This window comes from Eumetopias jubatus, unplaced genomic scaffold, assembly GCF_037043125.1.
Source record: "Eumetopias jubatus isolate StellerSeaLion01/CBP00866 unplaced genomic scaffold, mEumJub1_p1.0 scaffold_5, whole genome shotgun sequence".
In the NCBI taxonomy this organism is placed as follows: domain Eukaryota; kingdom Metazoa; phylum Chordata; class Mammalia; order Carnivora; family Otariidae; genus Eumetopias; species Eumetopias jubatus.
Window position 1 is genome coordinate 73,181,601 of NW_028274811.1, and position 23,939 is coordinate 73,205,539.

The 23,939-nt window shown below is 36.6% G+C and overlaps 1 protein-coding gene across 11 annotated transcripts in view; it reads right to left on the reverse strand.

Moving 5' to 3' along the window:
- The window catches only part of MCTP1 (multiple C2 and transmembrane domain containing 1), a 505,859-nt gene that overhangs the window by 156,807 nt on the left and 325,113 nt on the right, over positions 1–23,939 (reverse strand). For all 11 annotated transcript variants that reach the window (XM_088023395.1, XM_088023389.1, XM_088023396.1 and 8 more), the window contains 2 exons: positions 20,009–20,102; positions 525–627 (listed from right to left, as the gene is read on the reverse strand). In XM_088023395.1, coding sequence (XP_087879521.1) covers positions 525–627; positions 20,009–20,102 — 197 coding nt within the window. The remainder of the gene's footprint in view (positions 1–524; positions 628–20,008; positions 20,103–23,939) is intronic.

Here is a 23,939-nt window from a genome sequence, read left to right on the forward strand (position 1 = left end):
TGTGGTCAAAAGATTTATAAACTTTTTTTTAAAACAAAAGGAAAATTAACCCAAATGGTGTTCTGGTAACTGGGACAATACTTAATATCCTTATTGTACTAAAAGGCAACAAAGCAAAACTAAAGCATCTCTGAATTCAAGACTGGATTGTTTGCTGATTTGACCAATGGAACAAATAGAGCTTTGTCCTCCCTGGTGTCAATGCAGTTGGGGAGAATTTCAATAGAAAGTATAAAAGGAAGAAGCAGTATGGTCATTCAGTTAATGGAAGCAAAATCCTTAGTCAAACCATATAAAAATCACAGTTTTAAAAAAGAATCTGTGAAAACAAAGAAAAACGGCATATTCTTTCCCCAGGTCTCTCTGTCAGAAAGGTATTACAATTATGATATTCAATGTTGCTAGCAGCAGCAGTCCAGACGCAGAGCTGCTCATCAGTTAAGAATAAACACACACACAAATATCTCAAAAATAAATATTATTAGCTCCATTTTTGAAATGAGCTCAAGGTAATGATTACTTACAATGTGAAGATTTTGTTCCACTCAGGATTAAGATTTTTGTAGACGGTATGTGTCAGCAGCCTATCATTGTTCAGTTCAACTACACAAAACGGGTCACTTTTACCTACAAGAGATTTGGGGGGGAACATTTTTAGTATAAATAACACCCACAGTTCACAGTGTCATGATCACAGCCACATCGCCTTTCTGAAAAGTTTTATGAAAAACAAAAAGTAACATACAGTTTAAAAAATTTAAACATCAAACTAGAGTTAGATGTCACTGGAGAGTGTTAACAATTGTTGTGATTCCTAGCAAATTAGAATCTGAAAAAAAGTAAAAGAGAGGAAATTATACAGCTGGTATTTCGATTTCTACTTTTTTTTTTTACAAAAAATAGTAATAATTATTATGAGAGAAACTGTAATGCATGTACATCCCTCAGTCAGTTTTTACTTAGTTCTATAAAGATCATTTGAAAGGCTCAACCCCTTCACTTTTACGCATATATTTTCCAACTCCTCCGACTCAGTAACTTTTAATAGAAATTTCTAAACAAAACTAAACAAATTTATGTTGGGAAAACTGCTATATTACAGAATGACACCATTGTAATGTGACTTTAGATTCCCTCCTGAAATGTCTCTGGCATCACAAGAAGGTAAATTAGACCCTCAGAGGCAGAAAAAATTTTGCCATTTGAAACTTAACCTCAGCAACCAATCTGCATGTTAAAGAGCAGTATTTTTTCCTGTCCACTGAGAGTAAAGAATTTGGAAGTTATCATCTGTTTACAGCGAGCCTGTTCTGCCATAATCAAATCTTGTTCATTCGGCAATTATATTTTGTGATATCCTCAATATTTTGTAATGTCATGTCCTGTATTATAAGAACCCCATAAAGTCAGAGGCTCTATGGGGGCAGCATTAATGATATTAGTGCAGCGTGTAATTTGTTTGATACCTTATACAAATGACAATGAAATCAATATTTAGACAAAGCTGTCCAGAGGTCATATCTTTTAAACTACAATATTGATTTAGACTACATAAGAGGTTAATGTGCATATTATTAACTTTAATGATAAAGAATAATTGTTTTAAATGCATTGTGAATTGTAGTCACAGTAGTTTACACTTCTGTGAAAGCTTAAATATCATTGAAGATTTTCAATTAAATTTTAATAGGAAGGAATTCATTAGCTATCAGTGACAGATAAGTCATGTATTCCCACACAGCAGTGTATTTACTTTCCATATTGTAATTCTTAAAATGAGCCATACAAACTTTGACTCACCTTTAATTTAATTTATTAGTTATATAATAAAAAAAAAGAGTAAATGTATGTGTGTTAGTTCAGCGGCCTCATATACCCCAGGACTGCATAATTTAGCAGTATGGTAGTCTTTTCAAATTTTTGGTCTTGGGAACAATTTTGAATAATGAATAGAGAATCGAAAGTCTTTGAGGTCTGTTGACATTTTTATTTCTGCCTTTGGATCTGTATTATCCTTTTTTTTTTTTTTAATCATACACACATACACACCATGGAAGACAGAATTCAAAAAAGAACACTTTGTTCATTAAAACACAGTGCAAAAGGTTTTATTTGCCACATCAACAATTTTATTTTCTTCCACAGAATTCAGGTACAAGCATAAAAAGTGGATTCAAACAATTTCGAAAGCCTTACTTATTCTTAAGGACCATACAGTCTTTTCACCTAGCTTTGTACTGGGTAATAGACACATACTACCACCTCAAATAATTTATAAAAGGGTTGGGGAGATTAAAAAAAATCTACCTGTAATGATCAGAGAGAAAAATAAAGCCATATTTAATAGAATTCCATGTCAGAAGCACCACTATTCTGCCATCACTTGAGACAGAACCATTAGATTGATTAGCGTTGGAACTTTCACCTAAAAGACAAGTGGAACGTTCACACTCTTCCTGGGACCTCCTTGTAATTTTTCTCATATATGTGTACATTCATGTAAATCTTAATTTAGTTAAAAAAAACTATATAAAAATAGCACTTTTGGGCATTTCTGTTTCCTCATTTTCACTTGCTTTACTTCAATTACTATTATATTTCAAGTGACTTGGTTTTACTTGCCCTCAAATGATCAGCAATGTGTAACAGATTCAGTCAAAACTGCCCCACTTCTTCAATAGCAAAACACAAGAACAAACTCCAGAGACCAGTATCTATTGGGAAAACATTTTACTTTATTTTATTTTTATTGCCCAGTGTGGAGCCCGACACAGGGCTCGAACTCATGACTGTGAAATCAAGACCTGAGCTGAGATCAAGAGTCGGGACACTTAACCGACTGAGCCATGAGGTGCCCTGAAAAAATTTTTACTTTAAACTTCTACCAGCAGAGAATGCAAATCTTTACTTGATTTCTTTTCTATAGGAATTACATTCAATTGTGTAAGAGACTTTCAACTACATGGAAAGTCTCTTAAATCACTACTTTCTTTGTTACTCTACCTGTATTTGCTGACAAAAGATCTGGAGTCTTAAAGAAACAAAATCTGTTCTTAATGATTAACACTTCCCATATCTTGGTAAGAAACTAATCCATTTATCAAAACTTATGCCCATGAGGCCGTGGGTATCCATATTTTCTTACCATGTAGTTGATTAGTTTGCAAGACCATTCCTAGGGAAAACCGGTTATCTGCCGTTGACCACCACATTACTTATTCTCTCACTCACTCTCTTCTATTGAAATGAAGACATTGAAGCCCTAGAGACAATGCTACACCCACCAAAAACAGTGTAAGCACCTTCTGAAGCCACCTCTCAGTCATTTTGCTAGATTAAATTCCAGGGGCATTCCATCATTGGCAAAAATATTCTCTTATATGTACATGCTTTTAACTTGAAATGGGTAAGCAAGGTAATTTTTAAGAGACCATATTAAACACTGTACCAAATGTAACGGTGCTTACATTTAAAAAAAAGAGAGAAACTTTTACCTTAGACCAAATTACTATTTAACACAGCTTTAATTAAATATATTTAAATGTGGGGTGCCTGGGGACTCAGTCGGTTAAGGGTCGACTCTTGATTTCAACTCACGTCATGATCTCAGGGTTGCGAGAGGGAGCCCCGCCTTGGGCTCCGTGCTCGGCGTGGAATCTCCTTGAGATTTTCTCTCTCCTTCTCCCTCTGCCCCTCCCTGCACTCTGTCTAAGTAAATAAATGAAATATATATATATATGATTATATATATATATATATTTTATATATATATATATATGTTTAAATATAAGGCACCAGGCAAGACCTTTCCCAATTTCCCAATAACTATGCCATATCTTAGTAGTTAGTAGGCCACACACATGGGAAGAGCTGGCTAATGTTTTGACCACAGATTCATTCACTCAACAAGTAATTATTACTTACCATGTACCAGGCAGTGTTCTATGTGTTGAGGAGACATAAGTGCATAAACAATAATAATGATAAGCCTGACCTCAGGGTGTTTACCTTGAGGAAAAAGACAACGAATACACACATTTTATGGTATTTTAGAAGATGGTAAGTACTGTAGAGAAAGATATAGGAATGGCAATGAGGAGTACTGGTATGTATGTGCAATTTTTTAAAGGACCGTCAGAGAAGGTGGGAAATCAGCATATGGGCAAAGAAATGAAAAAGGCAAGGGAGTAGGCTCTGGGCTACCTAGAACAACAGGTCGTGGAAAGGTCAGAGAAATGGCTGTGCCTGGTGTGTCTAGGAATATCCAAGAAGCCAGCGTGACTGAAGGAATGAATTGAGGGAAGGGGAAGAGTAGAGGGTGAGGTATGGGGAGGGTGGCAGGTCTTTGTAGGATATGGCTTTCTCTCCAAGTGCTAGGAGAAGCTTTTGGAGGTATTTGGGCTGCTGTGTGACATGATCTGACAGCTGCTATTTGGAGAATAAGGTGGAGAGAAGTCAGTGGAGGAGGTAGTGGGAAGAGTTAGGAGGATATTATGACAATCCAGGTGATGGAAAGTGCTTGGATTCTGAATATACTCTGAAGGTAGAACCAACAGGGTTTGAAGATGCCAATAGTGAACAATCTCTTATGCCTGATACTGTTATTTGCTGACAGAAAACAATTCCCTGAGCTTAGCTAAGTCAGTCTTTTATTCCCCCAAGGACAAGAAGCATTCAACAAAGTACCCAGGGTAGCTTTCTCTAGAATCTGCCAAAAAGGAAAATTTACGTAAGGAGAGAGCAGTCAATTTTATATTTAACTTCTATTCATCTTTTCCTTCTATAAAGTTATGTTTTTACAGTTATCAGTAATGGATGCCAACATCAGGTCTTTACATACTATGTTATTTTCAACTAATTTAGAAAGTATCCTTCTGCCACTGCATGATTCAAGGGTAATTAAAAATTAACAGCAATTTCAACCAAAATAATAGTAAACGTACAATATCAAATTCTATAAACTTACCACTAAAAAGCATTCACCATAGTTTTATTTTAAAGAAGTGGCTACACACAGTTAATGTGCTTATCTGGCTTGCTAAATGATGCTTTAAATGACTGGCTTTTCAGTTCCTAAATTTTGCAGCCTTGATTATGTGCCACTTAAACAACCGAAAACAATCACAGAAATACCAGTGATGGACCTAACCATTAATTATCTCCTTAATTATTCCTTCCTTTCATCCTTTTATCATTCTAGTTAGACCTCGTGATATGCTGCTGTGCTTGCTGAGAGTATCTGAGGAGTGGGATTGACTACAGGATGCGGTGTTGAGGTCTACTAAGTACACTGTGTTCTGCAAAGCTCTAAAGAGTGATGCAAAGCTGCTCCATATGATGATTTTACTCAATACCGTATGGGCAGAAGTGCAAGGAGTTAAGGCAGCAACCAAAGTTGAACTGTATTTTGTTTCTGATAATTTTTGGCTATTTAAACAGCCTAAACGTATGGGAACAGATGATATAATCCCTCATCTCCGTCTTAGTCATTCTTGTCATAAGACTAAAGCTGACCTGTGGGTACCAACTGGTTTTCTCTTAACCTTCACCATTTGGGCTAAAAAGTGCAAGATTTGGGTTTGGATGCAAGATAGAAATTGCGGCAGTGCTTGGTGAGGATCCGAGCAGTGGGGTTGATTGTGTTAACCGCCATGACAGCTGAAAGAGTCTTAGCCTTGCTTGAGAACATTGCAGTTTTCCTTGTTGACAATTTTCTAGAGAGAAACAGGAATACCTTTGGAAGCATTCATTACTTATTGAATGCCTGCTCCTCTCATCCTGGAATTATGATTAAGACAAAGTCCAGCACTCAAGGCACACACAGTTTAGTGGGCATGATATGCATGTAAATACACAGTTATAATGCAGGACTGTAAGGGCTGTAATAAAGGTAAGTGAAAGGTACAATGGGAAGCGTATCATTCTCTAGCTCTAGAACAGGAAGGGAAAAGGAGGTGAAGACTTTTCCTCAGTGGGTGAGATGACCCTGGTGATCTATGGTGATTACAGATCATTACTGCCAACAGCTTTAGAGGAGAAGGATGCTTATCTAACAAGAACACTTTAACAGTTTATGATAAGGAATATTTAGCTTAAATTTGTTTCTTTATCCCTTTGATACGGACTCTATAACACAGCAACTTAGATCTATGTTATGTAGTGACTATACAATAGATACTTAAAAATATTAGGTTAGGACTAACGCGCATTTATCCATAATCTTGTTAAAAACCAGGGGCTATTTGTTTTCCCTATGGATTTTTACAGGGGGAAAAAATCTCCCAAGGGAGTTAAAATTAGAGCTTCTTCTCTCTTAACTTAAACGTAAATCTATAATAAATTTTAAAGCATATGCTCTAACACCTAAATTCTTATGGTGAAAAGCCATTCCTACAGCAGTAAAAACAGAGGTCAGAATCGTCTCCAATGGGCACCTTTTCTGGGCGTCTTCAAAGCAGCACAGAGGAATGAATGGGATGCGCTGACTGGCTAATTCTCTCTCACTCTTAGCCCTTGCTCTTTGGGGTCACAACACTGACACGTTTATAAAGAACTGTGGGAAAGCCTGCACCACCCCTGCTAGCTTGTTACCTGTTATGTGGGCAAGTGGACGGCTTCAGTTTGTGCAAACTACTGGTTTGAGCATTAAAGTCACTCAAAAGATACTGAATGATATTCTTGCTCCCAGAATAGAAAGTTAATCCTGATCCATCAGTGGTGGGCTTTGTCCAGGGTCATTTTGCTGCTGACAAGTAGCATACTTTGCTGGATGTGATGTGTTATAGAAATGTGTGTGTAGGGGGATGCCCAGTGACCACCTCTTTGTTGTCCTTTCTCTGAAAACACAGAAGACTTTCAATAGCATGGAAAGCAATTCATATCCATTGGGGCCTTTTATTTGGGGACTACCTTGCACAAATTAAGCTCCTTGGTTTAATTTCCTCAGGTGTCACAGTTTGAAATGGCTATACTTTAATCTTTTTTTTTTAAATTATAATCAAGATTGCCATCTGTCCTTTCCACAAACTGGAATTTCAATCATAACATATAACAATGTTGTACGTAGATGAGGGAAATCCATAGGGTCCACCAAAACAAAAAGCCATGTACAGTGGATATATCTTCCAATCCTTCCCTTATCACTGGAGATGGGGTTTTGACCTTTGCTTTTTTCATCAACTGTCCTAAACATATTTTAAACATCTGATTTGTAGAAATACATTAACTGCCACTCCTCACTAAGTTCCCACTGGGTCTGATTCTGGGACTGAGTAATAGTAACTGGGCTTCCCTTTTCTCACTAAGTCATGAGTTGTGGCTCTCAGCCCATTAGACCCAATACATCCTTTTTCATATTGAAGATTTTGTAATGTCCTCCTTACTATTTTGAAATAAAACTCAATCATGATTTCAAAATTTCATATAATGCCTTAATGCCATAATAAAGGACTAAATTGAAAGTTGTTTATAATAAAATCACATGTTTATTTATTCAACAAATATTTATTGAGTACCCACTATATGCCAGGCCATGTAAACAAAAAAAGGAAATGTCCCTGCTCTCTTGGATTCTATTTGTAGTGGGGAGGGAGGAAAAAGAGACTAAATATTGAACACAATTAAGAAGTACATTATACTGTATGTTAGGGAGTGATACGTGTTAATGAAAAATGGAAACAAATAGTGCGGGATAAGGGGTTTGAAGAATGTGGGGGAGGGGCATAGTTTATAAATATAATCAGTGTGGTTGGAGTAGGCTTCATTGAGAAGGTGAGATGAGAGCAAAGACCTGAAGGAAGTGAAGGAGTACTCAAATGGACATCTGGAGAGAAGTATCCCAGGAAGAGGCAAGAGCTAGAGCAAAGGCCTGGTGTGCTCAGGGACCCTGATATAGTGGGGCACAGTAAGCCCTGGGAACAATGGTGGAATATGTCAGAGAAGTAAAGGGGAACCAGATCATGAACCAGATTGCCATGGAGGCAATCCTAAGGTCTTTGGTGTTCACTATGTAAAATGGCAGCCATTTGCATGGCTTGAGTAAATAATATGTATTTCAAAACCCTCAACTCTATGGTCAACTAATCTTTGACAAAGCAGGAAAGAATGTCCAATGGAAAAAAGACAGTCTCTTCAACAAATGGTGTTGGGAAAATTGGACAGCCACCTGCAGAAGAATGAAACTGGACTGTCTCTTTACACCACACACAAAAATAGACTCCAAATGGTTGAAAGACCTAAACGTGAGACAGGAGTCCATCAAAATCCTAAAGGAGAACACAAGTGGCAACCTCTTCGACCTCAGCCTCAGCATCTTCTTCCTAGAAACATCGCCAAAGGCAAGGGAAGCAAGGGCAAAAATGAACTACTGGGACCTCATCAAGATAAAAAGCTTCTGCACAGCAAAAGAAACAGTCAACAAAACCAAAGACAACCAACAGAATGGGAGAAGATATTTGCAAATGACATATCAGATAAAGGGCTAGTATCCAAAATCTATAAAGAACTTACCAAACTCAACACCCAAAGAACAATTAATCCAATCAAGAAATGGGCAGAAGACAGGAAAAGACATTTCTGCAAAGAAGACATCCGAATGGCCAACAGACACATGAAAAAGTGCTCAACATCACTCGGCATCAGGGAAATCCAAATCAAAACCTCAATGAGATACCACCTCACACCAGTCAGAATGGCTAAAATTAACAAGTCAGGAAACGACAGATGTTGGCGGGGATGTGGAGAAAGGGGAACCCTCCTACACTGTTGGTGGGAATGCAAGCTGGTGCAGCCACTCTGGAAAACAGTATGGAGGTTCCTCAAAAAGTTGAAAATAGAGCTACCCTATGACCCAGCAATTGCCCTACTGGATATTTACCCCAAAGATACAAATGTAGGGATCTGAAGGGGTACGTGCACCCCGATGTTTACAGCAACAATGTCCACAATAGCCAAACTGTGGAAAGAGCCAAGATGTCCATCGACAGATGAATGGATAAAGAAGATGTGGTATATATATACAATGGAATATTATGCAGCCATCAAAAGGAATGAAATCTTGCCATTGGCAATGACATGGATGGAACTGGAGGTTACTATGCTGAGCGAAATAAGTCAATCAGAGAAAGACATGTATCATATGACCTCACTGATATGAGGAATTCTTAATCTCAGGAAACAAACTGAGGGTTGCTGGAGTGGTGGGGGGTGGGGTGGCTGGGTGACAGACATTGGGGAGGGTATGTGCTATGGTGAGCGCTGTGAATTGTGTAAGACTGTTGAATCACAGACCTGTACCTCTAAACAAATAATACATCATATGTTAAAAAAAAAAAAAAGAAGAAGATAGCAGGAGGGGAAGAATGAAGGGGGGGAAATCGGAGGGGGAGACGAACCATGAGAGATGATGGACTCTGAGAAACAAACTGAGGGTTCTAGAGGGGAGGGGGTGGGGGGATGGGTTAGCCTGGTGATGGGTATTAAAGAGGGCAGTTCTGCATGGAGCCCCGGGTGTTATACTCAAACAATGAATCATGGAACACTACATCAAAAACTAATGATGTAATGTATGGTGATTAACATAACATAATAATAAAAAATACAATCTAGGCTCAGATAATCATGAAATAGATTTAAAACCTATATTAATGTCTATATTTAATCTTGCAGGACATGGGACAATTTTCACTAGTTAAGATTGTCTAATACTCTGTAGACATTTAGCATCCCCATCCCACTCCCACCAAATTCCAATAGTGCTCCCCCAAACACTGTGGCAACTCAATTCTCCCTCAAATGCTCAAGAGGGTAATACTGCCTCCTCCAAATGAGGATCATTGGCCTACAGCAACAGTTCTTAAACATTTTCATCTTTAGGATCTCTTAAATATTTTTGAGGACATCAAAAAGCTTTTGTCTATATAAATTATATCTATCAGTTGAGCATTTTAGAATTTAAAAATGACAGCATGTAAAACTATCATTCATTTGAAAATGACATAATAAATCCATGACATGTTAACATCAGAGCAATCAAATATATAGCCTTTGAAAAATTGCATTGTACATTCAAGAGAGAATGAGAGTGAGAAAAGAAAATAACATCCTAGTATTATTATGAAAATAGTTTTGACTTTAAAAGATCCTTAAAAGGGTTTGGGGGATCCCTGGAAGCTCCTGGGCCACACTTTGAGAACCATGACTAAGAGTAATGGGAATAAAGCACAATGTAAATATGAATTTATTTCCCTTGGGATCTAGAACTAGATGCAAAAGAATATATATAGTATTGTGTATAACAAGATGCATTCTTGAGTCCTAAAATTGAACCATCTTGGTACATGCTGCAAAGCTTGAAATTTATAAGAACAAGAAATAAAATGAGACAGATAAGAAACTGGGAAAGAAAGAAAAGGGAGACTATGGGATCTATAAAATGAGAAGAAGCTATGAAAAATTTGTGTCCAAGCTTTTAAGAGTTTAGATAAATTATGGTAAAAACATTTAAGGATTTTACTTCAACTAATATTTAATATAGAAACTATATGCATGTCACTTGTTACAAGATTGGAAACACAAAAGTTATTTGTCTAAAAATATAAGTATAGATATTTATTATAAGCTCCTTTGTTTTTGAAATTTCTCATAGTTACTTTAGGACATACAGTAAATATATATTCAATTAGACTCCCCACAGAAAAGCATAAGGTTTCAGATAATCTCCCTTATAAGTAAATTAATTAGCTGGAGAGAGCCTTTGCAGAATAAAGTTCTTTAGACTGAAAAAGTTAAGGACTCTAATAGGTGATTAAACCTTTTTTTAAAAAATATTTTTAGGCAATAAAACTGAAAAATATCATCTGTCAAGCCTCTGTCTTTAAAATATCTTTGTATTTTTATTTCTCTTCTACAAAATATCTACTCATTCAAGAGTCTGTTATTCATCTTGGCACCTACTGAGGGATCTCTGATTCTGAGGACTGGGAGAAAAGCCTCAGAGGCCAAGTTTGAAAGCTGATCTAGGGCTTGAATCCTCTCTTGCTATCAGTTAGTCTCACAGGCTCTGGTTTAACAGGGCCATTGATGGGGAAATCGCCACCTCCACAGGTCTCTTCTGATACATTTTTAGGCAATTTAATTTTGGGGAAGTGCTTCTTTACATGGCACACAAAATTATGTCTCTGTAACTTTTACCTATTTTATGTAGTCATTTTTTAACTTTAAATGAATTAATGCATGCGAAGTGAGGGCACAGCATCTGTCACTTAGATTATCTGATTAATGTTCATTACCTGCCCCCCTGAGCTGGATAATGTGGATGGCTTGCCGAGCATATATTCTAACTTCTGGTGTCTCTTCCTGAACAAGAGAGGCTGCAAAGGCCAAGGTCACATTTTTAGACTCTCTTGCAGCTAGGGTGGGAGATGTGAATTTGGTTGCACCAATCTGGTATACTTGCCTAAGACTTGATATTAGTATTCAGTTACCCGAGAGCCCGTGGAGTCCATTTTGCTGCTGTAGGTGGCAAACAGGAGTAGTGTAAGGAGTTCTCAGGGTCTTCTCAACCTGCTAATGTGGCCAGTTGCTTAATTAACCTCTCCACATTTCACTTTTCTAATTTGTAAAGTGGGGAGAACAACAGTAACTAATTAGGTTGCTGTGAGATGGTGCTAATCCTTGTTCTAAGCTCAGGGTAGTGTCTGACGTGATAAAGTCTCAGTAAATGTGGCTGCCACTACTAGTGTTTTTAGCATTATTATCATTTTCCGTGAGCTCTTCTCAATTGACTTGATTTTAAAATATCAGATAGCCTAATTGAGAATAAATTCTGCTTTGTCAATGTCCTTGTTTAAAGAATTGCTTCCAATACTGAATTCATACCCCAGTATGTTTGATGAGTCCAGAGGTGAGTATCATTCTCAACATTTCCCTTTTATTCAATGTAGCCAATTTGTAATTTGCATACTATAAAACAATGTGACAAAATTGACATATGCATAATTCATTCTCACAGAGCTTAAACTCAATTCAAACCCTCAACTTTTTTCTATATTTTCTACTCTTAAAGCAGGACATTACTGTTTTGTATCCTTGTAAGTCTTTTTATGTATATTCTTTAATGCCCGCCTTGTTGAACTAACCCTATTATTTCAATCTGAACTAAGCTTATTATACACATATATGGATATGTATATATATTACGTACAAATACTGTAATACTATGTAAATATTTAAAAGTGTAAATCTATAATATATGCATATAGTATACACCTATATGTAATATATGCATATAGTATATAGTTAACTATCCCTGTTAACAAGTTTGATAAGGAAGCATTCAGTTATCTCCTCAAAGTCACTAGTAAATAGGTTGAACAGGTTAGACCAAGAACAGAGCCCTGTATTCTTCCATTTGGCATTCCCATTGACATCAGTCCTTTACCACAATCACTGTTTATTGTGATGTGATTACATAGCCATGTAATCATTTATGCACCTAACTATACTGTCATATAACCCAAGTATTCCTGTGGTAAGATTTTTCTTTTTTTCAAAAGTCTGGCTAAATCTAGATCCTCTCTGTTTGCACCAGTTCCCTAATCCATCATTCTAGGAAATGTATTGCTTATTTACACAAATATATCATAACAAACAATAACGAACGGTTTAATTTTAAACAATGATTCTAGCACCGGAAAGCATTTCTTCAAGCACTGAGTAGAATCGTGGAGCTAGCCCTCCAAGCAGATCAGTAGTTCTCTATTTCTTGACTCAAAGGATCATTTTGTAATCTTACTTCTACAGAACTCAGTTAACTACTTTATAGTATTTCTCCCCCCCCACTTCCCATTGATAGTGGGACCACCACCTTCTCAGCCTATAGTCCCTCACCTCTAGAGCACATCAAACCCCATTATTAATCTCTTTTGTCATCCCACCTATTCTTCCAGAGCAGTATCTTCTAACCATGTGACCTGCATATGAATCACACATGAATTCTGTCATTCCATATAAAACACTAGTTCAGACTCAGCCTCACTAGCCCTTGAGTTAAATTATCATTTTAATTCCTCTTTTCACAAATATCTCATATCAACTATTTGGTTTTAGAAAAACACTTTTGCATTTCTAAAATTAGAATAGGATTTAATTTTGTAAAGATGCAAGTACTAAAAGGAAGCCACTTTTATTTCTATGTGAACTATGATGACATAAAAGAATGAAGAGAAAATAAAAGAGGAATGAAGAGCAATGATTTGCTTTCTCTCCTTGTGACGCCTTCATTTGTTTAGTCTCATTCTTAAGGAAGGTATTTATACAGTGTTAAGACATTTAATATGTATACGTATAATATTGTTTCCTAAACTACACGTTACCGTGATAAGAATGTCAGCTGTTGGGTATTTTTGGTGCATCATAAATTGGATGAAATTTCTTCTCAAACTATACTATTTTTGTTAAAAAGCAAATAGGGACATCATTAGTTTATATAATGGAAATAAAGCACTGTGCTTGGGAAATTTTTAATACATTTTGTGTAAAACTTAGATATTTTTGTTTCAAGCAATATAAAGATTTGATGATAGCAAAAGTTAAAAATAATTAAGAGTGACATCCATGCATAACCCCCTTTTATTTGGTTAACTATTTTACCTTTGATAATTCACAAATATGAAGGATTTCCACCGTATTTTATATATAATACCATCAGTTGAACTATGCAGAGTTTAAAGGATATATGTTTTCTTATCTTCCAACATAGGTTTTAAATAATGATCATAAAATCTAAGGCTGCATTTATCAGATATCATTAATGTTATTAAATATGATGACATAATTAAAGACACATGCTATCAAAAATTCAGTCTGCTACAGTTCTATAAAAGAAGCAACGTACCCACTTTTTCCAGAAGAGTTCTAGTATTCTGAGGGCCACTCAAGCAACAACTGCATATATCTTACGCAGTTTGCTTGGGTAACCCACAAAAAGCTAATTTTTTTAAAGAGCAATATCTTATCTATATTATATATGTATGTGCTTGGCACTTCTCCAGCTGTATATAAAACTTTCAAAGAACAGACTTGCCTTTTTCTGTACAGCCACCTTTTCATTTTCTTTCTCTGAATAGACCCATAATGTTCAGGGAAAATACCAAGAATAATAAATCCAAATCTCTGTATAAAATATACCTTCATGACATACTCAAGCTGGAAATCACAGGAACCAATAAAAATGCAGGCAGCCTACTGATAATGAGGTCAGAAATACAAATAAATTTATTTTTAATGAAGACTGGAAGCACAGTAATCAAAGTGTTAAAATTCATTTCATGCATATCTCATTTGCTTCTTAGCTGATATTTACCACGCAGTTCTGTGAGAAAGTAGAGGCCTAAGATGCTCCAGATAAATGGCTCAATTAATTGTACAGAGGTAGACCTCTTTGAGCTGAGCCAGAGCTGTGAGCTCTTTATTAAAAGCACTATTCTGTAGCCCATAACCTTGTTCCTTGACTCCTCTCTGGTTTCCAATTTAAACAAGTCCCCATGCGGCCTGCTCTAAAGGGCTTTGTCTCCCTGTCATTGTTAAGAGAGCTGAGGCATCCTGGAAGTGTGAAATCAGACCTCATGAGTTGAACGGTTCCCCAGGGAACGCCGGACTGCGCAGAAGGTCAAAGTCATGGGCCGGACCGTCTAAAAGTGTCTGATCGCCGGTCTGTGACACAGCAAGGTTGGGGGGGGCAGCGGCGCTAGACTGAAGAGGACTGAAATTGAACACATCTTAATTAAAGCCCACAGACAGCAAAACAAAATGTTTTCTAGGCAGCCTGTCAAATGGGGCTTAAATTTAGCTCTGCTAATGAATCTGAGCTGCTAACTGTTATTTCTTAAGATAATAAGACTCTCACGGAAGCTGATAAAAAAAAAAAAAAACACTGTAGCATGTCTTTTTCTGCTGTTTTGTTACTTAAATATTTTCCAACAATGAAGACAGTTTTCCTAAAGAAAAACATGGGAAAAGTCTATGCAAATAAAGGGGTAGTAAACATCTCCCTTAATAACTAGTAGGTTTCCAGAGTATGGGGCTGGTGAGTCATGGGTATTTATGCATAGCCTTGTTTTAGAAAAAGATATGCTCATTTAATGGGACTGTTTCAGTGACAGATTATGTTAATTGTAAAATTCTCTCCCTCTTCCTTTTTTCTCTCCCTCTCCCTCTATTGTTTCCTGAAAGAGATGGTGCATTAATTTGAGAGATCAATTCACCTGGGGTGGAGAAGTTTTATATTAGTGTGCCTTTTAATACAGTGAAAAGGTAGGGCATCTTTTGAAAGGCTTTCACAGTTCTCCCATATCACCGTTTCTGAACCCGAGTGGCTGGTATCCCTGGGGAGGCTGTGACCTCTTCCTCGGGAGCTCAAAAAAACAACCCAGGGGAAAATGCAGGGGAGGGGCTGAAGAGAAGAACCCTTTTCTCTTTTTTCTCTTAGAACTTGAAAGAACCAAATTGGCCAGGTCTAAATACTCAGAGAAGAAAGCCTCACTCGATATAGAAGACATTAAATGTTCTGCTGAAAGCAGAAATTAGGCCCCATCCAAGGAAGGGGATAATTAGAAGCTTAGAAAAGACAAATTCCGACATGAACTGTTTCCCACCACCTTTAAAAATATATATATATTTCCCCCCCAGTGGTCTTTCTCTACTCACAAACTGTCCAGTTTTAAGGAATACTTGATTTAGCGGTAGAGAGAATTTTCCCCAGTGAACGCAGGGCCAAACGGTCTCTGGGTTTTGCTTTGATGGTACAGAGAGACAACCACCTTTTCACTGCTTAGTTGAAAGGTAAGTAAGTTGTACTGCAAAGTATTTTTCACTTAATCGAACTTTTTTTTCCTCACGAAGAATTTAGCTGATCATCTTTGAAAACCAGAGAGCCACTTTCTCAGGCTGTGAAAGGCTGCCCACAATTTGACTGAAATTTCAATCCACTCTTGTGCCGCGCTCAATGCATGTGTATGTGTGGGAGTTGTAAATTGAGGCCTTAACCACCAGAGTTAATCTCTTTTTTTAAATCTGTATTAACCTTAATGATTTGAAGTGCACTGTCCAACACTGGCCTATTGAGACCGAAGAAAAAACTACCCTCGACTATCAACAGTTTATTAGGGGCTTAACTGAAGTGACCTACTGTAGTAGTGTTCAGCTGAACAAGGCTATAGGCTTTTTGTGGAAAGGGAAAGAATTGAGGGTTTCATTAAAAAGTAATTTGTGCTTTGTACTCACTCATTCAAAGAGAGTCTCAATTGCTCTTTATTCACACAGAGTTAATACAGTATCACAATGTTTCTCAATGAATGTGTTGTAACAAAAGAAAAATTTTACATTTTGAAAGGAAAAAAATTCTTTGTAACTGCAGTAAGATTGATGGCTACTTAAAAGATTATAGAATCTTGTTCCTGTGCTCATGTTAAATGATGGAATATTATAATTTAAAATTTTTTGCTTAAACTATGGAAGTTTGACTTTATGTTCTGATCCTTAAAATAGTTTAAAAATAGAGCAAAGTTGGTCAAATATAAGTTTGTCTTGTTAGGCTTGTCTAGAAAAAAGTGTTCTGAACCCAACTAAGTATCTTATAGTAATAGCCTCATTTATAGCAGGTCAGAAGATACTCTGCTTAGCTCAGAGAGCTATCAGTGATTTAAAATCTCCCCTCTCCATCCACAACACTCCTAAACAGATGCTAATTTGAGGATTTGAAGACCGCACCATTGACTCAATTTCTGTTTTTCAAACTGTTGCTGAAAATCTTGCAGAGCCTATGATTATCCACTGAGATGTACAACATATCTTTAAAGTTCTTCTTTGAACAAGTAAAAAAGAAAGTATACAAAGAGCTTATTTGCGCTTGAAATTTAATGGTAAAGACCAGGAAGGATCAGTTTACACATAAATATTTATCCTTTCCAAAAGTAAAGATTATTAAAAAAATTCAGTAGTATATTCAGACATTTCTCACTTAAATATATGGTCCTCAGTTTCTGCCACCATCACAAATGTCATAAAGACCACAAAAGGTCCAAGAGTGAGCAAGGTCAAAGACTGAATTATCCTCTTACCCCTGAATAGTTCAACATCTCTCTTGTTCAATTCAGAGCACATTAGATTATAAGGTCAGTGCGGAATGAGGAATCATGAGATTTATGTCCCTAAAACTGGAGGGGAAAAAAATGGACAATCTGTTATTTAGTATTCCCCAAATTAAAGTTCATTTTATCAGATCAAAATTAGGTCTCATTAAATCCCTAGGGAAAAGACTATTGTTATTCACATTAACTTACATAGAACCATCAGGAAAGAAATATATCTATTTTTTACAGCTTTGAAAGACCATGTACTTCAACTTCCACAGTGGCATATAGGCCAAGTAGGTTAACATAGTTTATATATTCATGAAGTTTTAAAAGCAATGACAGCTTCTCTCTACGAGAAACAAACTTATATAATTGCATTCAACTTGTGTAATGGGCAGGTATCTAAGCTTTTGAAGTAAATGGAACTTGAATATTTGTATAAGAAATTATTGTACCCCTATAAATGTTCAGTAATAATTCTTCGCACTTAGGTGCCCCCTGAGATATTATTTTAGGCCTTTCTCCCCAGCTTCAGAGATTTTCAGCTCAACACTGGGGGCTCCCCTACAGAAAATCCTGTAGAAAACTGAAGGTGCCTCCCATGATGGTGAACGTCACTATCGTGAATGTCACATTCTGAATTTACCTGCTGCGGGGTATCAGAGGCTAGGTGTAACCTCTGTATGCGAAAGCAATACTGAGTTCCTATTCCGGTCTTTAAGTTAATGTCCACAGTGAACCAAACAAAAGCAATTACTGGAGTGCCTGGGTGGCACAGTTGGTTAAGCATCAGACTCTTGGTTTTAGCTCAGGTTGTGGCCTCAGAATCACACAATCAAGCCCCGAGTTGGGCTCTGTGCCTAGCGTGGACTCTGCTTGAGTTTCCCTCTCCCTCTACTCCCCCGCATTCTCTCTCTCTCAAATAAATAAATAATCTTTAAAAAAAGAGGAGTTAATCATTCATTCATTGTTGACTGTTGGTTCTAATACTAAATGCAACATAATAAAAGAAAAAAAAATCATTATGTCCAGATTAATTTGAGTATAACCACATCAGAAGTAAAAAAGATGAATAAAGTTAACATTCACTAATTGTTTAGTACAAGGACCCAAGTCAGCATACATGCAAAAAGATTACAAACTACCCTCTCTCCCAGTACTTTCAAGTACACCTATTTTGAAAGAATATTTGACAGTTGTTACTATCTTCATGGTTACAAATGAGTTGATAATCACCTGTTTGAAGAAGCTGTAAACTCTCAACATGTTTATCACACAATAAACAGTCACTTGATACTATGCAAATATTAAAAATTTAAAAATATTACCATTCTGGAGCAGACATCTGCTATTTTAGTTTTAATGCATGTCATCTTTTAATTTGGTTTTGATTCTGTTCTGTTTAGATTTGATGAATTAAAAAAAGGATATCAACCATCAGGTAATGGATTTGCAATCTCTTAGATGGTAGGAAAAGTGCATTTCTCCCTTTCAGATAAGTCTACTACCTTATTAGGATCAACTTGCCGAACATTCACAATGGTGAGCATATTTCTACAAATAATAAGTGGATGCTTTCTTTCAGGAAGAGCAAAATTTACACAAAAATTGGCCAAGTCAGTCCTATTTGTTATCTATCTTGAGACAGACAATTTAAGGAATGGTATAAGTATGCCCCAAAACCTATGAAATTAAAGAGTAAATGAATGGTCACATAATTGCAAATTCAAAACAATGCTTTCATTCTGGAAATTGATGAAATAATTATCATTAGTTAATTAATACATCATAGAAACAGTGATATCCAAATCAGGAAGCTTTAAGAGATAAGACTGATTTCAGTGTTTTTTACAGGCCCATTTCTTGGTTAAAAAATTTAGAACAATGTAGATGCTTAGTTTATTTTCATTTACTTATTTATTTATTTATTTTATTATGTTATATCACCATACATTACGTCATTAGTTTTTGATATAGTGTTCCATGATTCATTGTTTGCATATAACACCCAGTGCTCCATTCAGTACGATGCTTAGTTTAGATCCAGAATTATCTCTGGGATGTGCTAAGGAATTTTAACAACAACAAAAAAACTTGAAAATTTAAAAAAAAAAAAAAAAGGACGCCTGGGTGGCTCAGCCATTAAGCGTCTGCCTTCGGCTCAGGTCATGATCCCAGAGTCCTGGGATCGAGTCCCGCATCGGGCTCCCTGCTCAGCTGGAAGCCTGCTTCTCCCTCTCCCTCTGCCCCTGCGCTTGGGTTCCCTCTCTCGCTTTGTCTCTCTCTGTCATATAAATTAAAAAAAAAAAAAATCTCTAAAAAAACCCAGCAAAAACTTGAATCAGCAACCCGGATGCCAGGAGTTCATACCAAGTAATTGAGTAATTTGCATCTACAATTTTCAGTAGACTATGCAACAGATTTCACGTGTGTTGGACTTGTGTTGATGTTATGATACTGTCTGAGGGAAGGTGATCCTGCCTGAGAGAAGATATAACATTACTACAAGATGCCAAAATGATGAAACCTGGAAGTCCCACTGCGTTGGCCAAACTTTGGAAAAGGCAACAATTCAAAAGTTATTTTACCCTTTATTGTTTGTTTTTAATACATCACCCTTCTTTCAAAAAGCAGAAACAGTAAAAAATTGGGTGGTTGGCATTTCTTGTAATATCAAACCTAAAACTTTATATTATTTACTTTGATGATCCAGTCAGGAGAAATGAAGAGTTTAGTCATTAAATGGTGTGGACCCAGCATGCAGCTCGATATGTATATATCACATATAATAAATATTATAAATATATATGTTATAATACATAGTCAAAATAATATATATAAATAGATATAGACAATAGAATTCCCTCATTTCTTACCTGTGACATCAGCGACCATCAACCCTTCTGCTCTGATTACTTTCACCTGGAGAAATCCCACATCTTTCAGGTTGTGAAATATCCGCAATGGACTCTGAAAGACCCCAACATCGGTGTTAGAAAAGAAAGGTTCTAGAGGGTATCAGAGGGTGTGTGAGGAAACACTAAGTTTTATCGTTGATCTCAGGATGCTGCTTAAGTGGTTCAAAGGGATATTTGTGTTTCTTCAATACAGATTACCCTTCCACTATCATTAACGTGCACCTACACATAGGCACACACATATGTATTGACATAGATAATTGTTGCTATATGAGAATTTTGAAAGAATAAAAAATACCACATTTCTTCCCCATAAAAATTTATCAGTGAACAATGGTGAACAGTAAATTACAGAATAGGATATACCTACTTTCTTCCTTCAATCTCCTTTACTGAAGAACTCCAAAGAATCTGTCATCTATGGGAACCATGATTTGGAGACTAATGATCATTAATACTGAGTCTTAGGTTGTTGGTAATGTAACACACTTCAGCCTTTAGGATTAAGAAAGTCAGTATTATTATTTTTTTTACTCTTTTCTTCTTGGTGAGTTTTGGAAATTGCATGTGCTAGATGAGGGCTGATTTACTGAAATGCTGCTTTCTAATGTTTGGTTCAAAAGATTTGCATAGTTCTATGAACCTTTTAGGAAAAAAATCATATGTAACTTCTAAAATAAGTCAAATTGATCACTAAAAATAAATTCAAAGTGATGAATAATTTTTCTTAAGTTTGCAATTTTATTTGCCATTGTAGTCTGTAGAGAAGTAGGGAAATTCCAATAGAAGAATCAGATCCAAAGGATAAAACCTATTTAATTTCATAAATTAATAATGGTAGTGTTTTGGGAAGTATAGTACCTGAAGGCATTAAAAGAGAGATACCAATGTAATAATTCGGAACTCTAATTAATGGGCACAAATACTTAAAGAGTAAGTATTGATAGAGAACACTGATATGCATTTGCTTATTTACACTTCCTAGCATTTTTCTTATGACAAAACCAGCATTTCTACTCAGCAAATCAAAGGTACTTCTGCATTATAATCCCTAAAATGCTTTAAGACCAAGGAGCATAATATAACAAAGTTATCAAACTGTTACTAAAGAACATTCCCATCCTTGTATTAAGGATGTGAGAATACTGACAAGCAGGAGCTTACTCAGATATTGACTTTATGAGTCCTGTATGACTAGCCATTGTGTATACTGAAGCTATGACCTTGGTATATTGGGAGGGGGAAATGCAGATATATGGGTAATCTCAGGGCCTAACTTTTAAGAGTGTTGAGCACAGGATTAGCTCCTATTCTTGTATTGTTTTAAAACAGCTGTTTATCACCCAAAATCTATTGAAACTACCCAGATGATAGGGCTCAGGAAAAACGAACCTCTCTCTCCACTTAAATTCCTGTTAAGGGTTTAACAATGGGAACGTTAGACAGCAGTGTTATAATTCAGAGGTGTGTAGGCATGTTGCCTTCCTGATGTAGTAACATCTCATAGCTTCCTGAGTGTTATAAACCAGGTAAGTCTCCTATCCTGATGATAGAGAAGAGTTTTATCAAAAGGTTTCTGTCCTTTAATTTTTGGGAGCAATTCAATCCAAGTTTCACCGTGTCTAAAACAAATCTCATCAGTCCTCGGGCTGAGAATTGTTTCATACGAGTAACCTCCCTGCACACACATATAGCTTCTGACGCTTCAGCTCCGATGTTCTGCTTCTCATTTGGAGGGGTAATTACTGTTCGAAGGGTTTCTTTCCTCCAGTCAGCTGACACTCAGGAATTTATTGCCAACTTCAACTGTTTAGGGCAGTGACACAGCGCTTATAATAAGAATTGCAAAAAAAAAAAAAAAAAAGCAAAATCTTAACTATATCAGTTTAAAAATAGACCTTTCGGGGATGCTTCATCAAGAGGTATTCCTGCCTTGTTATTTATGGTTATTTTCGAAGGCCTCAAAACCTGAATGGCTTCTGAAGCCAGAAATTTCCATAGCAGAGGAATCTATGATTTGCTGTGAATCCTTTCAGCCCTCAATAGATGGGAAAAGATTGAAATGCTCTGGAGAGGAGTCCTCTTTATTTTTTTAATGAAAGGCTGTATAATATATTTTCTCTATGGCTGCAGCAGCTGTCAGGGAGAGCATCTCAGTTCAGCTCTATTACAGGAGAGGCAATACCCCATCCTATGGCATCGAGATGCTCTGAGGGGCCAGAGCTGATTGACAGCTTGTCACCGTGACGTCTTATTCCATCTCTGTTATGGAGAAAATTAATGTCACACCACCAGCCTTATGACTCGCTGTCATCCTAGAACCGCTCACCTTTTATCAATGCTCTAAATAACATTTCAAGCCCATCGTCTCATGCTGGACAATCCGGTCAAGGGACATTAAATCAGATGACTGTGAAATGTCATAATAAAAATGGAATGCTAACAACTTCTTCTCTAAACTAGCTCCTCTGGTTTTTAAACTGTGACAAGGGGGAGCAAGGGTTCAGCATACCCATTCTGAAAAGGTCATACAATCGCTCTTGGTCTACTACCCATTACTACCCGCCCCCTTGTGACCTTGCCTGCCTTCCTCCCTCCAAAAGGAAAAAAAAAAAAAAAAAGAAAAAAAAAGAAAAATGGAATTAGCCATCTTTTCAGAATGAGGTGATCACATAATGGCCCACACGGTAATGTCTGTTTAATTTGCGGGGCTTCGATGCTTCACAATGAACAACCGAATGACAGAAATGGAGAGCCTTTTCAGGGGCAACTCACTTTCCTCACTATGGCCAGTGCCAAATCACATTCTGAAGTGTCCCCTAAAATTTAAAAAATACACATGTTCTCCCAGGAAAACATATAAATAATTCCCCAAATAACCTCCTCTATATGTTTCTCTGAAACATATGATGACATATGATGTCCCAGACACGATACAGCATTCATTTGTCTCATAATCTGTGTAATAAAAAGAAAACACACTGAAACCATAAAGTTAGGTCTCTGCCCTTGTCTTACTATGAGCAATTATAACACATGTGCTATACTGCATACAGGAGCTCCGTAGCAACGACGTCTCTAGAGGGAGACACAGGCCTATGCTTGAAAAGCAGGGCTACAAAAACAAAACAAAACATTTAAATACGGTTCACTTTTTAATATGTCGTAGAGCAGCATGTAATCAGAGAATCAGCCAGGGCATCCACATCATAGTTTATATTTTATTCAGATAACAACTAACATTTGAAAGAAGGTGCGGAAACAAATATTCAAATTCTGAATGGAAATGGCCGATTTAAGGAAGCCCAACCGGCAAAAAAGAAAAAAAAAAGAATCAATAATAGCTGGATTATTCCTAATTACCTAGGCTCCACTAACATTCTAATACATGGGATAGTACCAAATATTAATCCATAAAATACAGTATCATAATACCTAGAATTTTTATATTAATATACCAATTAATTCCTTTAAAATTGTTTCAACTCACAAGGTTCACTCCTGGTAACAGGAGAACATTTTTTCATGGGTACCAAAATGTGAAATAATTCTCATAATTGCAATTACATATTAGAAGATGCCCAACAATAGGTTGGGCTCTTAGGTGGTTTAAAAATATATACTATTTAGCCTTGCTAAGTCACCTCTATTAAACTGTTTATGGTAACACCATTGGTAGATGAGTTGTGCAAGCATTAGCAGACAGCTGATTCGATGGAGATAGCCAGAATAAATTTGCTGAAGCGCACATCCTGCTAATCTGTTTGAAGAATATTGTAGAGCATTAGTACCAGCACTTCATGTTATCTGCACAGCCTGATAAGGTACATCTTTATTAAATTCAGTTATTGGAAGGATGTCAGTCAGCAAATAGGAATATTTTAGAATC